A 17,969-nucleotide genomic window follows, 5' to 3' on the forward strand; every position below is an offset into this window, starting at 1 on the left:
GTGCTGGAAGAAGGGCTGTGGTGCAAATGATTGAAGAGGCTCTCGGTCTGTCTGGTTTCTCAGGTGTCCCTGAAGGCTGGGGGTGTTTTATGCTGGCTCTCTCTGAGCTCTTCCCTAGGAATCTCCTGTGGGCCCTTGGTAGAGGCAGAAGGCTGAGCTAGAGGGAGCTCTGGGCCAAGGCACTGCAGCCTGTGATTTGTGCTGCAGGAATTTCTGGAGATGGCTGCGCTTCCAGTCCTGCTCCTGCCAAGTGCCTGCACACCTGACACACTAAGCAAGGGTTTATCTTTGTAAACACTGAGTGTTCATCACTGTGTGCATTTACTCACAGCCCACCTTCAGCAGCTTTACTCTGCTGAGGGTCTGTCTGGCAAAGCCACAATGCAAATGGAACAGTTTTTTTAAAAAAAAAACAGTAAAATGCAATGGTAAATCCACATAAACATCTCTGATATCTTCACCTCAGATTGCCCCTGTGCTGAGTCCATACAGACTGGGGTTCTTTGCATTGATTTGCTCTTCATTTGGTCTTCTCCTTTTATTAAGTGTTGGAGTGTTTGCAGTGTGATTTGTCACATGCTGGGTTTTTTGCTGCTGATAAATCCATGCCTCTGGGGGATCTGGGGGATATCTTGGAAGCTCCTGTGACTCACTGGAATCAGTGTTGGTGGCTGTCCTTCACAAACCTGATCATCCCTCCCTGTACTGGTCAGGAGATGATCCCACGGGTGGGTGGGCAGTCTGGTGCTTCCCCAGGGCTCTCTTTGCCAGAGTTCATCTCCTTGCAGGAGTGGAACCCGCATTACTTTGTGCTGACCAGCAGCAAGATCTATTACTCTGGGGAGACAACCAGTGACCAAGGAAACGAGGATGAGGAAGAGCAGAAGGAGGTGAGGGCTCTCCTGTGAGACTGTGAGTTGTCCCCTAAGGAAAGGACTTGACTGCCCAAGGGGCTGAGCATTGCCATTGCCAGCTGACTTGAGGGGGAGATCCTGTGGTGGGGAGGATGGGAGCTGCTTCAGGAACTCCCTGCTCCTAGCTGGAAGACCCCTGAGCAGAGCAGAATCCAGCACCATGAGCCTGCCAGCCTGCCCTCAGTGGCCCAAGGTGATGGCTTTTTTTGCCCCTGCCAGGTGAGCAACAGCACGGAGCTGCACTCCACGGAGAAGTGGTTCCACGGGAAGCTGGGAGCGGGCCGTGACGGGCGGCACATCGCGGAGCGGCTGCTGACGGAATACTGCATTGAGACAGGGGCCCCTGATGGCTCCTTCCTGGTCAGGGAGAGCGAGACCTTTGTGGGGGACTACACCCTCTCCTTCTGGTGAGGGCCCCACTGCTCTGTGTCGCTCTGGGGTTGTTTTCTCTTGGCATGTCCTTCAGTGGTGGGGTCCCCTTGCTGGCTGGCCTGTGAGCGGTCTCTCCCCTGTTCCTGTGCCCAGCATCATGTCTGCTCCCTGTCCCAGTGCAGGAGGGTCAAGTCTCTTATGCAGTCACTCTCCAGTGTGGCAGGAATGCCATGTCAGGCTGGAGCTGAGGCGCAAAATCAAGGCTGGCTTACCCTGTCCCTCCCTCCCTGTCCCACAGGCGCAACGGGAAGGTGCAGCACTGCCGGATCCACTCGCGGCAGGACGCCGGCAGCCCCAAGTTCTTCCTGACGGACAACCTGGTGTTTGACAGCCTCTACGACCTCATCACCCACTACCAGGAGGTGCCACTGAGGTGCAACGAGTTTGAGATGAGGCTGACAGAGCCAGTGCCGCAGACCAATGCCCACGAGAGCAAAGAGTGAGTGCACCTGTGTGTCCATTGGGCAGTTGGATGCTGTAGGAAGCTCTCCAGATCTCTCCTCAGCCATTCCTCCCTTGCTGGAGTTTTCTGGTCCCCACTTTCTCCCCATGGAGCTCTGTCACAGCAGCCATGCTGGCCAGCTTTGTTGTTCATGGAGCTGTCGTGGAGGCTCAGTGCAGGGCACAGAGCTGCTGGGTTCGGTTGGGATGCCCTGTGCCATGCCTCACCAAAGGCTCTGATCCTTCCTGCCCCACTGCAGTCCCTGTCTTCCTCTGGAGGATTCAAGGAGCCTTTTAGGGGCTGGGGTGTGGGATGGGCTGTGTGTGTGTGACCTGTGCACAGCAATGTCTCTCCTGCCAGGTGGTACCATGCCAACCTCACACGAGCCCAAGCTGAGCACATGCTGATGAGGGTGCCCCGTGATGGAGCCTTCCTGGTGCGCAAGAGGAGCGAGCCCAGCTCCTACGCCATCTCCTTCAGGTGTGTCCCTGCTACAAGGGTGGTGGGTGCTGGAGGTGGGATGCTGGGATGCTGCAGTGTGTGAGAGAGCAGGACAGCTGCCATCAGCCAGCCTTGAGCCCTCCCAGAACTCCTGTTGCTCTGGGATGGTCCTTGAATAAGTCCTTGAGATCCTGCTCTTCCTCCCATCTTCCAATGGGAGATGACTGTGCTCGGCCACCTTACCAGGGACACCTTTTCCTTGGTGTCTCTATTTTGGCAGAGACCTTCTCTTGCCAGGTGCCAAGAGGCCTCTCCCTGTGTTTCCTCCCTGCAGGGCAGAAGGGAAGATCAAGCACTGCCGGGTGCAGCAGGAGGGGCAGACTGTGCTGCTGGGCAACTCCGAGTTCGAGAGCCTGGTGGACCTGATCAGCTACTACGAGAAGCACCCGCTGTACCGCAAGATGAAACTGCGCTACCCCATCAATGAGGAGACCCTGGAGAAGATCGGCACAGCGGTGAGTGCAGGAGCCAGAGAATCATGGACAGGTCCTTTTTGAGGTGGTGGTGGGTGAGCCCTCTCTGTGCTTTGCAGCCCACACCTCGTGGGGCTTCCTGACACTTGAGTGGAGTTTGGTGCTGCCCCTCTGAGCCTGGGCTGTCTGCAGCATCATCTTTGGTCTTGTGCCTTCCTGGGGCACTGTCCCACCTACCCCAAGGTAGGGAGCCTTTTCCCCTGCAGTCACTGCTGTAACCACTGTCCCTTTGCTTCCACAGGAGCCAGACTATGGAGCCCTGTATGAGGGACGCCATCCTGGGTTCTATGTGGAAGCCAACCCCATGCCCACCTTCAAGGTACACTCTCACTGTTTGGCACAAAACAAACTGCAGGGCTGGAGGGTTTAGCAAGGATCTTTTCATTTTCTAAGAGCCATATTAGTTTGCACACCTATTTCTAAACCATGAAGAGAGAGACAGTGGAGGTTGAACCTCCAGTTCCCAGGCTGGGCTGCCTCTTGTTCTGAGCTCTCCAAACCAAGCCCCTCAGTGGCTCTTGGGACAGAGGAGAGTGCCTGTGTGGGCCATACCACACTTGAAAGCTCTGCTTTGGCATAAATGGGGGCCTTGATTTGCTCTGCAGGGTGTCACTAGGTCTGGCAGCAGGGCTGGATGCTGCCTGCCTGCACATGATGTGCCTGACAGCCCCCCAACAAACACACCTGTGGTGGGAGGTGATCTCTCATGCTGTGGGCTCCTTGTCCACGTGTCCATTCCCTGCCAGCCTCATGGGACCCCTCCTCATTGCAGTGTGCAGTCAAAGCCCTGTTTGACTACAAGGCACAGAGGGAGGACGAGCTCACCTTCACCAAAAATGCCATCATCCAGAATGTGGAGAAACAGGAAGGAGGCTGGTGAGTTGGTCCTGAGCCTCCCTTTCCCATGGGGATATATGGTCAAACCTGCTGTCACCATCCACACAAAGGTGTGTCCACTCTAGGAGTGGGTCTGTCTGGGGATTACCCATGAGCAGCAGAGTTCCAAAGCCTCACAAACCCTAAAAGCAGATGATGGAAGAGCTGCCTGTTCCCCTCACCCCCACTCAGAATACTCTGGGGTCTCATGTCCAGTGCTGACATTTCCCTTTCCCTCCCTTCCAGGTGGAGAGGAGATTATGGTGGCAAAAAGCAGCTGTGGTTCCCTTCCAACTACGTGGAGGAAATTACAAGTCCCACCAGCCTGGAGCCGGAGCGGGAGGTGAGTATGGCCATGAGTGCAGCAAGGAGGGTTTGTGCCCCCTCTGAGCTGGGCTGCTCTGCCCTCTGTGCCCAGCACCATCCTGCTGTGCTTCCTTCCCAGCAGCAGCTGGATGAGAACAGCCCTCTGGGAGACCTGCTTGGAGGTGTCCTGGACGTGCCCTCCTGCCAGATCGGTGAGTGCCAGGGAGGGAGCATTGCAAAGGCTTCTTGAGGCTTCTCAGCCCTCACTTATTGCTGCCTGGGCTCCATCTGTTGCCTCCAGAAATGGGAGTTTCCTGTAGCTGTCGCGTGCTGGGGTGGCCACGAGTCCCTGTGCCTGTCTTCTCCCTTGCTGCCTGTGGAGGGCTTGGCTCAGCACCTGCAGTGATGCTGTCCCCTGTCCCTCACAGCCATCCGCCCCGAGGGCAAGAACAACCGGCTGTTCGTGTTCTCCATCAGCATGTCCTCGCTGTCACGGCTGTCCCTGGACGTGGCGGCCGACACGCACGAGGACCTGCTCGACTGGGTGAAGAAGATCCGGGAGGCAGCTCAGACAGCTGATGCCAGGGTGAGGCTGGGGAGCCCCTGGCAGGGCAGGAGGCATCTGCTGGCTCTCCTGCTGCTGGGTTTTCCAGGACTGAGGAGCTGGTGAGGGGTGGGCTGGCAGAGCAGTTGCAGAGGTGATAAAGCCAGAGCAATCGTGGACAATGTGGCAAGGGGTGGTGGCCTGAGAGGTTCAGCGTGGATATTTGGGACAATTGGACAACTGGGTGGGTGCTACAGCCTCAGGAAGTGGGGGGTCTCCATCAGTGAAGGGTGGCAAGGCCACAGATGCCGTGTGCTGGGACCAGTGCCAGTCCTGCTCTGGGCAGGATGTAGGACCTAGCCAGGCCCTACCTGTGTGATGTCCCCCATGCAGACCTGGCAGATCTGCTGGTGGTCCCCACAGTGTGGGCAGGAGCCACACCAAGCAGTGAGGGTCAGTTTGTGAGCTGGGTCATCCATCACCACTGCTCCTACCTGGCCTGACACCTCTCTCACCCTCTCTTGGCAGCTCTCTGAAGGGAAGATGATGGAGAGGAGAAAGAAGATTGCCCTGGAGCTTTCAGAACTGGTGGTCTATTGCCGACCTGTGCCTTTTGATGAAGAGAGTGAGCATCTGCTGAGCTGGTGGCCCTCACAGGCATTCACTGTGGCATTACAGACCCTGTGCTGTGCCCCAAGGGGCTGCTTTGGCTAGATCTCAGCAGAGGCTAGGTGTCCAAATCCCCAGTTCACCCTGGAGCTCTGGGTAGCTCCAGAGGGTACAAGTTCCCTTCCCTGTCCCTCTGTTCCTGGGGTCTGTCAGCGTGCATAGCAGCTGCTGAGGGAGTGGGGCTGGGGAGCATCGTGCCTGGCCAGTGGGAGCTGTGTTGGTGCTCTGTCATTGGTGTTGGGCACCTGGCACACACCCACTGGGGTGTGGGACACTCGCTGGTGGCTGCCCCAGGGGTGAGAGGATGGCATCAGGAAGGAGCTGGGCTGGTTGAGTGTCAGCAAAGGGAGTGTGCCCCTGGCTCACACAGCACTGTCCCCTGGCAGAGATCGGCACAGAGAGGGCCTGTTACCGGGACATGTCCTCCTTTCCCGAGACCAAGGCAGAGAAGTACGTGAACAAGATCAAGGGCAAGAAGTTCCTGCAGTACAACCGCCTGCAGCTGTCCCGCATCTACCCCAAGGGCCAGCGCCTCGACTCCTCCAACTACGACCCCCTGCCCATGTGGATCTGTGGCAGCCAGCTGGTGGCACTCAACTTCCAGACCCCTGGTGAGGGCAGCAGGCAGGGTGGGCTGGCGCCTGGGGTGCCCTGTGCCACCTCAAAGCCACCTGCTGAGCCCTGCTCCTGGCAAATGGGGGACTGGGAAGGTCTTGGAAGGGCTCTGCAGGCTGTGAGACCCAGCTCCAGAGGGCTGGATTGAGCCAAGGAGCTGCACTGAGGTTGGGGATTGTGCCATGATGAGAATAAGATGGAATGGAGAGGAGGCAGGGGATGGGTTCTCCCAGGTGTCTGGGGACAAGCAGGGCAGGCAGGGCAGGTGCCAGAGGGGATGGTGCTGCTCCAGGCTTGGGACACCAGCTGGGTGCATGGTCTGAGTCCAGCTGGCTGCTCTTCTTGCCTTTGCCCAGCTTCCATTCCTGCTCCTGCCGTGCAGTCCAGCCTTCCTCTCCCTGGCCTTTGCCAAACCCTGCTGTGAGCCTGCTCAGCTCACCAACACACCAGCAAACAACCTGCCTCTTCTTTCCTGCTGCCTTTTCATTCCTTCTGTGAATTCAGGCATCTCACAGGGGGTTTGGCAAATGCTACAGGCAGCACATGGAAGGCTGAAAATAGAAGGAAAAGAGGGAGGTGACCCATGGAGCACTGGGTAGTTGGGCAGATCATGCTTGGCAGTCACCTCATGGCCCTGACACGTGGGGACACATTGCTCAGCATTGCCAAGGGGTGAGCCAGGTCCTCTTGCCAAGGGCTTCCTGGGACACATCAGTGATGGGGGTGATGATCCAGCTTGTGCACAGGGTATCCTTCATCTCCTGTCTCTCCTGCCTGTGCTCTAGACAAGCCCATGCAGATGAACCAGGCCTTGTTCATGTCCAGTGGCCAGTGTGGGTACGTCCTGCAGCCAACCAACATGAGGGACGACATCTTTGACCCCTTTGACAAGAGCACACTGCGGGGCACAGAACCACTCTCCATCTCCATTGAGGTCAGTACCTCCTCCTGGTGTGGGGGGAATGCAGGCTCAGACCCCAGTGGGGTACCAGATTTGGGGTGAGAGAATGGGTTTTTGGGCTCCTGGCTCTGCCTGCAGCTGCTCCTCACCAAGCCCCTGTCCTGCAGCACAGACTGGGAGAGCCCTCGCTGTCCCCTGTGAAGGGCTGCCACTTGGAGGGAAATCTGGGGCTTTGGAGCATCACAGAATCGTGGACTGGTTTGGATTAGAAGGGACCCTAAAGGCCCCTCGCTGAAGAGGGGCACTCATGGGTGCTGCTGAGGGTGCCTGGAGAGGAGCAGCAGGAGCGTCCCGGGATGCTCCCCCAGGACTCCTCCTGTGTAGGTCCCCGTGCCAGCAGGTGGCATCCACGAGCCGCAGAGGTGACATCCCTGTCCCCAGACTGCATCCACAGGCCAGCAACACAAGAGCTGTGTCTTGTCCCCTCCTTGTCACTCAGTTGCTCCAGGCTCGATGTTTCCATTTCGCCTTTCTCGTGGCCCCTCTTGGGAAGATGCTCGAGGTCAGGGCAAACTTCTCAGGCTGTTTCTGTGTTGTGCTGCTGGTGATGATAAGAGGAGGGTGCCAGAGGATGGGGTGTGGATGCTTGATGAGTTTTTTTACTTCCCTAATGGTGCAGCTGAGGCTGGATTGTTCCTGTGTCAGCTCTCAGAGCTGCACAGCAGAGGCTCTGCAGGGACATGGGAGAGCTCGCCAGGCAAAGCTTTGGAGGGCTGTGCCAAACCAGCTGGCTCTCATGTTTGGAGCAGCAGGGTCCAGCAACCTGTGCAGGCATTCCCTGTGGTCTCAGAACCAAGCTATGGGTCAACAGTCTGCTTTGCCACTCCCCTCAGCTCGTGTAGACCTTGGGGAGATGCAGTGGAGATCCCCTGCCTTCAGGTGCTCACAGGTTTCCTCTGTGGCCACCTCTGTTTTGGAGTGATCCCACCTAAAAAAGCCACAGCCCTTCTCCATGAGGACTCTCTATCATGTACCCTCTGCACCACTGACCCCATGCCCACTGTCTCCCTAAAAATTCCATGTGTAGGGGGATAGAATAGAAGAAAATAGAGATAGCGTAGAAAGTAATCTTGCCCCTAAGGAGTTGCAGCTGGGCCAATTATCAAAGATTGGAACAGGCCTGACTTTAACAGGCCACAGCTGAGACCAATGAGAAGAAGAGTGCTATAGAAGAGTGGGGTGGCTGGGTGAGAAGGGAACTGGAGTCAGTGGCTGCTTTGTGAAGGAGAAAGAGGCAGTGCTCTGAGGAGCTGCCCATGAAAAACACCCGGAAGGTTTGGAACTTTTGTGATAAGGAGACAACAGTGTGGAACCCCTGCAATAAGATGACAACATCCCTGCCCCATTCTGTTTTCCAAGCTCTTCCTACACCTCAGGGTGCAGCTGCCCCCAGCAAGTGTCAAGAGTCATTGTGCCATAGCCAGTCGCTGTCGCCTTTAAGAGACAGGCTCAGCCTCTTATTGTCTGGCAGAGCTGCCTGCTGTCCCCACCAAAGCCAGCTTTCATGGATGGAGAAGCCATCTCGAGCCCAGCATGACTCAAAGCACATGATCCAGAGTTGGCAGCAGGTCCTTCCCCTGCAGCAGCAGCGTGCTGCAGCGACATATGGCCACGGGCAAGGGGGAGCTGCCATGGCTCTCTCCTGCGAGGAGGCAGCTTGGCATCTGAGTGGAGCACAGCCTGTGCTGCAGGCACGAGGAGAGCAGGGCTGGAGAGCAGCTCCTTTTCCTCCTCACACCAAGGCAGGAGGGCTGAGAAGTTTTAGCAAAGATGAGGGGGTCCAGCCTGGTGCTCCCAGCAGGGAACAGGGCTCAGTGGGAGCCCAGCTCCAGCTTGGCCAGCTGAGGGAGGGATGCTGTGGCCCAGGCCTGGCTGGACTGGCAGCAGGCAGGAACCTGGAGCAGTTCATCTGGGGTTTTTTGTGGCTTACAAGTCAAACTATGGATCAAGAACACTATAGCAGGTTCCAGGGGTGGGAGCTATTTCTCTCTGAGCTGCCGGCTGGGCTGGCTGTCAGTGCTCCTTCTCTCTCCAATTAGCAGAGCCAGGGTGATTTATTTGGGAAGAAAATGTCCTGGTATGCAAACACATTTTTTCCCCTTTGTTCCTGTCTCTTACCAAGCCTCTCCTGCTCTCTGCTCAGGTCCTGGGGGCCCGGCACCTTCCCAAAAATGGAAGGGGAATCGTTTGTCCTTTCGTGGAGGTGGAGGTGTCTGGTGCTGAGTACGACAATGCCAAGCAGAAAACAGAGATCGTGGGTGAGTGGGGTGGGGAAGGGAGGGGATGAGCCATGGCTCACACCAGGATCAGAGCACTCCTGATCCTGGTATGAGCCCTGGGCTCTGCAGCAAGGCCTGGCACTGAGCTGGGAGCTGCCCTCGTGCTGCCCCTGAGCCCAGCATCAGCCATGGGGGCAGTGGAAGGACTCAGTGGGGCTGCCCACTGACAGCTGTGTTTTGTGAGCAGCTGACAATGGCCTGAACCCTCTCTGGACCCCGAAGCAGTTCCACTTTCAGGTCAGCAACCCTGACTTTGCCTTCCTGCGCTTCGTGGTCTACGAGGAGGACATGTTCAGTGATGAGAACTTCCTGGCTCAGGCCACCTTCCTGGTGAAAGGTTTGAAGACAGGTGAGGCACTTGGGACAGCAGGGAGGGTGTCATGGTGCTCCTCACGAGTTCACACTGTTAGCCAGGGAGATGCTGATTTTCATGGGAGGGTGTTGTTGGGCTGGCTTAGCCTATCCCCATGACAGGTCACATCCCCAACCAGTTACAGAAGGCAGAGCCATTTGCTAACAGCCCTTGGGGCCACCTGCCACTTTGAGGGAAATTTGGGGGTTTGGAGAATCACAGAATTGTAGACTGAATGGATTGGAATTGGTTTGGATTAGAAGGGACCCTAAAGGCCATCTAGTTTCAGCCCCACTGCCATGGGCAGGGACACCTTCCACTACCCCAGGCTGCTCCAAGCCCCATTCAACCTGACCTTGGACATTTCCAGGGATGGGGCAGCCACAGCTTCTCTTGGCAGAAGAGAAAAAGGGTCTTGTGAGAGAAAAACCCCCTTGAGTCCTGTGCCAGGGCACTGCCACCTCCCCTGCTGTGCAGTGAGTGACACCAGGACTGTCTCTGCCGTAGGTTTCCGAGCTGTTCCCCTCAAGAACAACTACAGTGAGAACCTGGAGCTGGCTTCTCTGCTTGTCAAGATAGACATTTTCCCTTGCAAGGTGAGACTGGCTGCACACACGAGAAGGTGGTGACCATGCTGTAGGGCTGAGGAGCAGAGCCAGTGAGCCCAGCCTGGCCCTGCCCATTCTCCTGCTCAGCTGGGGCAGTGAGGCTCAGTGCTGCCTGGCCTGAGTGCCTGTGCATGGCTGAATTCCCAGTGCTGCTCCTTAGGGATGCCCAGCAGGGACAGCAAGCACACAGGGTTTGCCTCCTGCAGCAGTCAGGGTGTTTCAGGCAGGGTCCTGCCTGCACTGGGTTTGACTTGCCTGGAAATCCCTTCAGCAAAAGCTGGAGAAGGCGGATTTGTCACAGTGCCTGTCTGTGCTCCAGGGACATTGCAGCTCAGGATCACAGAGCTGGCTGGCCTGGGGCTGTCCCTGTTGGCATAAACAGAGGGCAGGGCTCCTTCTGAGACAGATGGTTCTTTTATTTCTTCATTTAAAATGGTGCTGGTGGGAGCCAGCGATGGCTGTTAGAGCAGCTGCACAGTGCAAACCCCAAGCCCCCATGAGCCCTGGACACCCTGCAGGGCAGCCAGAGCCCTGCACCACGACTGCCCTTACTACAGGGTGTATGCTTTGAAATCGCAAACCCTTGACTACAGCATTTTTTTCCATCATCCAAGCAGGAAAATGGCGAAATAAACCTCTTCAATGCTTCATCCCTACGGGAACGAGCAGGGGATGGCTCCAGCCAGCTGCTGGCAAGCAGAGGGAGAGAGGGCTCATTTGAGCTGAGGTACCAGCAGCCCTTCGAGGATTTCCGTGTGGCCCCAGAGCAGCTCGCTGACCACTTTGAGAGCCGGGAGCGAAGGTGAGGCCGGTGCTCAGTCAGCTCTTCAGCAGCAGCATAACACACCCCCTGCATTTAGTCTGCCTGGAGGCAATGAATGCAGCCTCCCCCTAGCCCAAAGTGGAGCTGCTGCTTTGTTTGCTGCTTGCAAACCCTAAATTTGAGCTGCAAGTTGTGAGAGTCTCTGCTGTGGGAGAAGGGTGGGACACCACAGCTGGTGGCATTATCCCCCTAACCCAAAGTGGAGCTGCAGCCTTGTTTGCTGCTTGCAAACCCTAAATTTGAGCTGCAAGTTGTGCCAGTGCTTGTGGCAGTCACTGCTATGGGAGAAGGGTGGGACAGCACAGCTGGTGCCATTACCCCCAGTCGTGGGAGATGTGGCTGAGCTCCTGCTTTACTCCAGTGGGCAACTGGAGCCCAGCAGCGCGTTGTCCTTGGCCATGCCACGGTGAGGCTGAGCTGTGTCCCCTCTGTGTGCCCCTTTGCAGGGTACTGCGGAGGACCCGGGTCAACGGGGACAACCGGCTGTAGCCCACCCTGGCGGGGAAAGCACCTCCAGTGCTTGTGAATCTCACAGCACGCTGTGAACTGGTTTCTATGGAAACGGCACTGCTATGGCCTACTTTCAGGCAGCTTTTCCAGTTTCTCTGCTGAAGTGTGTTCAAGTGGAGAACTAAAAAAAAAAAAAAAAGTATTGGAAATAAACCCCACCCCGAACCAGCCCCAAGCACCCAGCAACCTTCACCACGAAGCCCTTAAGAAGCGTCGGTGCGGCCAGGCTGCCAGAGGCCACAGACCAAACTGTCTATAATCACAAGAAGAGACCTAAAAATTCCCCATCCAGCCTCTGTGTACCTGCTCTGCCTGTAATCCAGAGATCGTGTGCAGCTGCGGGAGCCTGTTTGCAGCCATCCTGTGCTGTGTCCATTCCCAGAGCTCTGGGCCTGCAGTGAGCACAGCAGCACCGCTGTCTGTCCTGGTGACACCACATCTGCCCTGTATAGCCACTGCCGAAGGGTCCAGTAGTGAAACTCTACATGTACAGGGCCACTCTAGCTTTAAATGACAATAAAAGTGTCAGTATTAGGTGTGTGCTGGCTCAGGTGTCTGGTGGTCTGTGCCCTGCAGAGCTAAGGTTCCTGAGGAGAGGCTGCACTGCTCCCTCCTTTCTCCTGGTTTTAGGGGAGGAAAAATAACTAGAAATGTGACCAGGTTTTATGCTGTTCACTCAAAAGGGTAAAACAAGTTATGTGCCCCAGCTGTCCATGCTGTTCTGAGGCAGGCTGGGGACAGAACTCTGGGATAAAGAAGCACCTCTAGGGCAGAGGTGTCTGGGCACTCACTCATGGCCTTACCCCATGGAAAAGTTGTCGTTCTTTTAAAGGAAATGAGGAGGTTGTGATGGAGGACTCCCAGTCCAGCAGCTGAAAGGCAGGCACATTCCTGGGCCCTCCCAAATCCCAGTGCAAGCACCACTCAACTCACGTTTGATTTTTACGCTCTTTATTTAGGAACAACCAAAAATGTCTGGTTTCATTTCAACAAACTGTACAAGCAAGCTCTTCCCCTTGCCCACCCTCACATCCACATATACAAAAGGAAGGGAAACTTGCCGTTCACTTCTCAGAAGTGGCATTGTTGCTACAGGGAGTTCTTGCCCTCAGAATAAGAGCAGGTAAAGTCCATAGCACGTACAAGCTACCCTAGCCCTAGTAATAGCTACAGCCCACAATCACAGGCAGCTTCTTTTTTTGTTTCCTCTTTAAAACCTTTACCAAAAGTAAAAACTATTTCCTGTTTCACACGATTGCCAAGGTGACCATTGAAAATTGTGGTCTTGGAAAAAAAAAAAAAAAAACAAAATAACAACCCCCCTGGAACCCCCCACAGCTCCCTGGTACAAAGACAGCTTTACACAGCAGAGCTCTCACCCTGCTCCCTCACTGCACCGGCCACCCTTATGAAAGGTCCCGTTGCAGCTACAGTTACATTTTCCTTTGGATAAATCCAAGCAAAAATTCCAGGTCATTCAGCACCAGCATGATTTCTAAATAACAATAATTAAAACAAAAAAAAAAAAAAAAAAAAAAAAAAACCAAAAAGAGACCCCGTTAGGCTGACTTTGTGGTCTGCTGAGAAACAAAGTGATCAACACGCTGTTCCCAAAGTCTCTCTTTTAGTGCAATGTTAGTATGTGCAAGGGGAATCACAGCCACGTACCCATAACACCACCACGAGCCAGATGGGGTAGAGAGAAAGTGCAATTTTAGCTAGAAATTTTCTATGCCATGGATTCCTAGCCCAACCTTCACTAGCACCAGTAAGCAAGAATCCTCCTAACACCACCTTCCATCAGTACAGGGAAAATGGGGCTTTAATTGTGCCATCAGAATATGCCAAACATCAGCCAGCAGAGCACTTGGGCCATAACAAGAAAACCCAAAATTAAAAAAAAAAAAATTCACTGCTTACATAACAAAGCTCCCTTGCTCTGCTTTAGTTTTCTGATGCCAATCCAATATTCCTGGCACACACCACTGCCAGTAAAACATACAGCAGAAACTAAATTTCTCAATTAAAAGAAGAACAGGGATAGCCTGCAAGTGCCTCGTTCCCCTCCATGTGTTGTGTTGCCTAATCTTACCCTGCTGATTTTGGGATCAGCTGAGAAGTGACACCAGAGCTTTACAGGTGAGCTGAATCACATCAGGACCTTGACTGATCTGAAGAGAGCAAAACCAAAATGATCTGGGCAACAGGGAGAAGACTTTTACAAGCATTTTGTATGCCATCACCCTAATGGGAATGTGTAGCATCCCATTCACTTTGTAATTTGTGCCCAAGTGCTGAAAATCATCTTTTTCTTTTGATTCCCAATGAGCAAGCTTCTGATCAGTTTGCCTCTATTATATCTGTAAGAGAGGGGCTGCAGGGAAAACAATATAACACTTCTGCAGGTGACCAAAATCTGTTGCTTTCCAATTAAAAAAAACTAAATACCCAAACCCTAAATGAAAAACCAGCCTACTACAGCTTCCTTCTCTTGAGCTGTCAGGGGATACACAACAAAAATTAACCCAGCAGGTATCTTCCAACTCTGGTGAGCATCCTCCAACCAGATTAAGGACTACAGTGTTTCTCTGCCAGCAGCTACTGCTCTTGCTGGTGGCTTCTCCTGGTGACCAACTCAGGGAGGGGACATGAAATCACAGTAAGTACCTGCAAGCACCTGTGCCCATCCTCCCACCACACTGCAGCATCACTCAGCTCTCAGGCAAGTGGAGATAGGAAGCTGTAGATCATTGTTTGTTTAGTGTTCTGCTAAAAAAAAAGAAAAAAAAATTCAAGGATGCTAATTACAGAGCTGAAAAATGAGGTACCCAAATGAAACATGGAACAATGTCTAGAAATCTCATGGCAGGGGCTGCTGACATCAATGAATAAAGAAACTCAGTTCCTTGCACCAGGAGAACCAGCAGCCCTTCCCATGAGCAAGCCAGGGCCAGAACAAATCAGGGTTTCGGGTTATTAAGCAATTGGATTGTGCCCTTAATCTAAGCAGCCTCAGAGACATAAGTAACAAGATTCACATGGATTAAAATTGATGGTTTCTGCTGTGCCTGCCAAGCCCAAGCTCAGGCACAGCCGATGGAGGTGGAGAATTTCATTTCCCTTCCTTACTGATGCTGGCTACATCACCTCGATCTTACACCCCTTTCAAGTCAAGATAGTCATCTTTGATTAGATGATGATAAATATTCACACACTGAAGAATTGTGGTGACACTTCCTCTTAACACCACAAGAGCTGCTGTTGGGACTGTCAAGCCACCTCTCAATTTTTCTTTTCAGTTTCAGATGCAAACACTTTTCCAATGTCCTGCACCAAAACTGAGTCTGTTTGGAGATGGCACCTGTTTCTCCTCCTCAGCAGAGAAACAGAAGACCACAGAGCTAAACCCTCAAAAATCTTCAGCTTATACTTTTATGGAGATTTCAAGTCAACTAAAAACATGCAGATAACAAGGAATGTAGGAGTTAGAAAGGGAACTCGACCATGTTTTGATTTCTTTTTTGTCTCTAAACCTTACCCTCCCCACGCAAAGGCATTTGCCAGCCCCGTTGCCATGTCCGAGGGGAGTCTGCATGGAACCACTTTTTAAAATTCCTCCGACCCAAAAGAAAGAAAACTCCTGCTGAGCTTGTATGAATGCATGGAGACAAAGCTCAAAAACCTCAGCAGCTTCCAACCCTCAAGGCTGGTTTTTCTGTGTACACCGGGAAATTCTCCCTCTAGCTCACAAGACTTCTTTTCAATTTTTCTGGAAAACTGGCTGAATACAATCCAAGTGCAAAATATTTCAGCTAGTGCATCAAAACATGGTTTGAAGGGACCAGTTCATACCATAGTCCTTAAGCATTCCTGTAGATGGAGTGGGGATCACTCTTCCAATCAGCCATAGGCCCTTAAGTGTACACCAAAAATCCCACAGAAAATCACCTTGAATGGGCAAACTACACTTCCAACGTATTTATATAGCAAGTAGTTAGTAAAAGTGTACATTTTTAATGTACATCATAATGCAATAAAGAATCAATGGCATATTTGAACTGTATATATGTGTAGTTAAATAAACCTGCATGTACACAGACACTACAGAGTAAATTGACCTACCTGTATTTGTTCTCTGAAGGTGACACTGTACATACATCCATATTCTCAGGCTGCACAACTCCCAGATCTGCTTTCAGCTCTAGAACCACCCAGATTCTGCCACCCTCTCTGATACTTTGGGGTGCACAGGATTTCACCCATGAGGGTGAACCCCAGGGGTTGTCACCACAGGGCAGCTGTCCCTGGTCCCCAAAGACAGACCCACGGGGATGCCACCAGCTGAGCCATCACCAGCCAAGGTGGGATGGTGGCTGGTCATGCCTCCAACTGTGCCATGACCATCAGCAGTGCTCCCAAAGGCAAATTAAGGGAGCCTGGTGCCACCCCTGCTCACAGCGTGGTGGGATGGCTGCTCTGGCTGTGGGATGCACAGTGCAAGTGGCCACATCCAAGGTGTCACCCCACTCTCTGTGGGGTGAGGTCACCTCTGTCTGGAGCAGATGGTCACACCTGGCCCAGTCTCAGACCAGGGAAGCCCTGTGAGCTCAGGCACAAGCACCCAGGACATCCCACCAGGTGAGGGGAAGCCTCTGCCAAAGCACTGAGCAGCCACAGCCCCTTCCTGCAGCTGAGCAAGGCGGCCTCTTGAAGAGGGGGTGAAGAAAGAATTGCAAAAGCAAGGGCAATTAAAGGTAGAAATCAGACACCATCTTTGGAAGGGGTTCTGAAAGAGCTTTTTTGTTTTTAAATCAGTTTTTTTGTAAATCTCTGGATCCGATCCTTTGAGGTTTGCTACCCACCCTCCTAATAAATATCATTTACCACCAACAATAAAGTCTCCCACATTAAAAAGCTCTCACTAAATAAAAACCTTCTGCTGAAAAAGCTTGGCTGAGTTGGCTTGGCAAAAAATAGGGAGCTATGACTACTCTCCATAAATACATCAGCAGATAAACACCAAAAACTATTTAAGTTAAAGGACAATGTTGGCTCCAAAACAAACCAGGAATGTACCAGCCACAAATTAATTCAAACTAGAAATTTAAAAACAGTTTCTAACCACTCAAAGGCAGTCAATTTCTGGACTAGCCTTCCAAGAGCAAAAGTGAAGGCAAAACATGGAACCAATTTGGAGTTGGGATTTGATTAGTTTGTGACAGAATGATCTGACACAGCATTTGGCTGGACTTATTCAGCTCAAGAGTTTCCCTTCTAGACTTTGTTTTCTATTAGAAAAGAATATTTAAAGCAAAAATGTTCAAGCAGTTGCATCACACAGCAACCACACAAGACAACACACATTAAAAATGTACAGGTACCAGGCAGCAGACTGGATAACTGGGGAATTTATTTTGCTCTTTTTCCAGAACTATTGCACATGGCCTGGGGGAAAAAAAGGGGAAAAAAATAAGAAAAGAAAAACAAAAAGGACTGGAACAAACACTTGAAATCACCAGCAGTGCTGCAGGAGGATCTGCCATGTAGGGCTGCAAGAAGGAAACTTCCTGGTGGCAGCAGAGCCGCTGCCTTGGTGACAACAATGACTTGAACCACTCACAGCCACGCTGTGACTCTCTGCGTTTGTTCTCTGAAGAACAGACTGTTCTCTCCAAACAATGAAAAGGATTCCAGGTCAGGATGCAAAAATTATTATGTGCTAGTTCTCAGATATTAAAGAGAGACTTGGAGATTTAACAGCCTGTTACAGTCTCCAGGAGTACAGGGGAAAGTGTTCTAGCCAGCAAGGGACAAATGACACCAAACTCCATCTCCTGGGCTGCCTCAGTCTGGGAACCTGCTGCTTATCAGAGAGTATGCAATGCTCACTCTAACCTCATCTGGAGGGATGAGAATCTCACTCAAATTCAAGATTGGCAGTTTTCTTCTCAAATCCCTTCCCTTTCCTAATACACTCACACCTGTGTGCCCACAAAGCCCTTCACTGCCAGGGCTTAAGGACCAGAAAGGATATATGCAGCCATGCCAACCTTTAGAGAACAAACACCTTAATGGACAGATGAAAAAAAAAAAAAAAACCCAAAAAAAGAAAAAAGAAACAAGTACTATGCCATGATAGTCCATATCTAAACAATGACCTTGTTTACACAATGTCTGAGATTTGTTATGCTTGTATAGGCAGCTGTAGGCATCGGTATATGAATATGAAATCTGAAAGTCTGTCACTGGAAAGCAAACAGGAGCATCCTATTTCCTGGGTGTGAGCTGAGCCCCTGCCAGCTCCCAGCCATCTCCTTGGCTGGGCCACCAAGAGCTCAGCACAGAGTGCCCAGTTTGTGCACATGCTGTCTCGTGTGCTGTGCCCAAAGGTCTCATGGATGGCAGTGCTTCATCACCACGTCCTGCTCCTCAGGCTTGGGTCAGGCCGGCCCATGGGTTTCTTAAAGATCACTAATTTCTTCTCAAGGGTAAGAGCGGATCCTCCGGGGCTGGTGGCTTCAGTTCAGTCTGTTTCTGAAAAAGAACACAGGTGTCAGAGATGCTTCTAGCCTTGCTCCAGGTGGGGTGCTGGGTGGGGAGGGGAGGAAGGGATGCAGGAGTGCCTCAGGACAGGCAAGATCAGGAGCCTTGACAGAGTCAGCTG

At 52.7% G+C, this 17,969-nt stretch overlaps 2 protein-coding genes across 8 annotated transcripts in view; one reads left to right on the plus strand and one right to left on the minus strand.

Moving 5' to 3' along the window:
• The window catches only part of PLCG1 (phospholipase C gamma 1), a 45,491-nt gene extending 33,648 nt beyond the window's left edge, over positions 1-11,843 (plus strand). Inside the window, exons 15-32 of one of the 4 annotated variants that reach the window (XM_036395454.2) lie at positions 789-890; positions 1,134-1,321; positions 1,585-1,785; positions 2,149-2,268; positions 2,564-2,744; positions 3,004-3,081; positions 3,535-3,638; positions 3,885-3,981; positions 4,084-4,156; positions 4,373-4,530; positions 5,017-5,113; positions 5,544-5,768; positions 6,558-6,706; positions 8,877-8,991; positions 9,200-9,361; positions 9,872-9,960; positions 10,587-10,774; positions 11,242-11,843. In XM_036395454.2, coding sequence (XP_036251347.1) covers positions 789-890; positions 1,134-1,321; positions 1,585-1,785; positions 2,149-2,268; positions 2,564-2,744; positions 3,004-3,081; positions 3,535-3,638; positions 3,885-3,981; positions 4,084-4,156; positions 4,373-4,530; positions 5,017-5,113; positions 5,544-5,768; positions 6,558-6,706; positions 8,877-8,991; positions 9,200-9,361; positions 9,872-9,960; positions 10,587-10,774; positions 11,242-11,284 — 2,370 coding nt within the window. In that variant the 3' untranslated portion in view covers positions 11,285-11,843. The remainder of the gene's footprint in view (positions 1-788; positions 891-1,133; positions 1,322-1,584; positions 1,786-2,148; positions 2,269-2,563; positions 2,745-3,003; positions 3,082-3,534; positions 3,639-3,884; positions 3,982-4,083; positions 4,157-4,372; positions 4,531-5,016; positions 5,114-5,543; positions 5,769-6,557; positions 6,707-8,876; positions 8,992-9,199; positions 9,362-9,871; positions 9,961-10,586; positions 10,775-11,241) is intronic. The other 3 variants (XM_036395457.2, XM_036395456.2, XM_036395458.2) reach the window with 3 other exon arrangements.
• Positions 11,844-12,239: 396 nt separating this feature from the next.
• Positions 12,240-17,969, minus strand: part of ZHX3 (zinc fingers and homeoboxes 3) — a 46,580-nt gene continuing 40,850 nt past the window's right edge. For all 4 annotated transcript variants that reach the window (XM_036395461.2, XM_036395459.2, XM_054516636.1 and 1 more), the window contains one exon: positions 12,240-17,839. In XM_036395461.2, coding sequence (XP_036251354.1) covers positions 17,777-17,839 — 63 coding nt within the window. In that variant the 3' untranslated portion in view covers positions 12,240-17,776. The remainder of the gene's footprint in view (positions 17,840-17,969) is intronic.

The sequence above is a fragment of the Molothrus ater genome, chromosome 17 (genome assembly GCF_012460135.2).
Source record: "Molothrus ater isolate BHLD 08-10-18 breed brown headed cowbird chromosome 17, BPBGC_Mater_1.1, whole genome shotgun sequence".
In the NCBI taxonomy this organism is placed as follows: Eukaryota; Metazoa; Chordata; class Aves; order Passeriformes; family Icteridae; genus Molothrus; species Molothrus ater.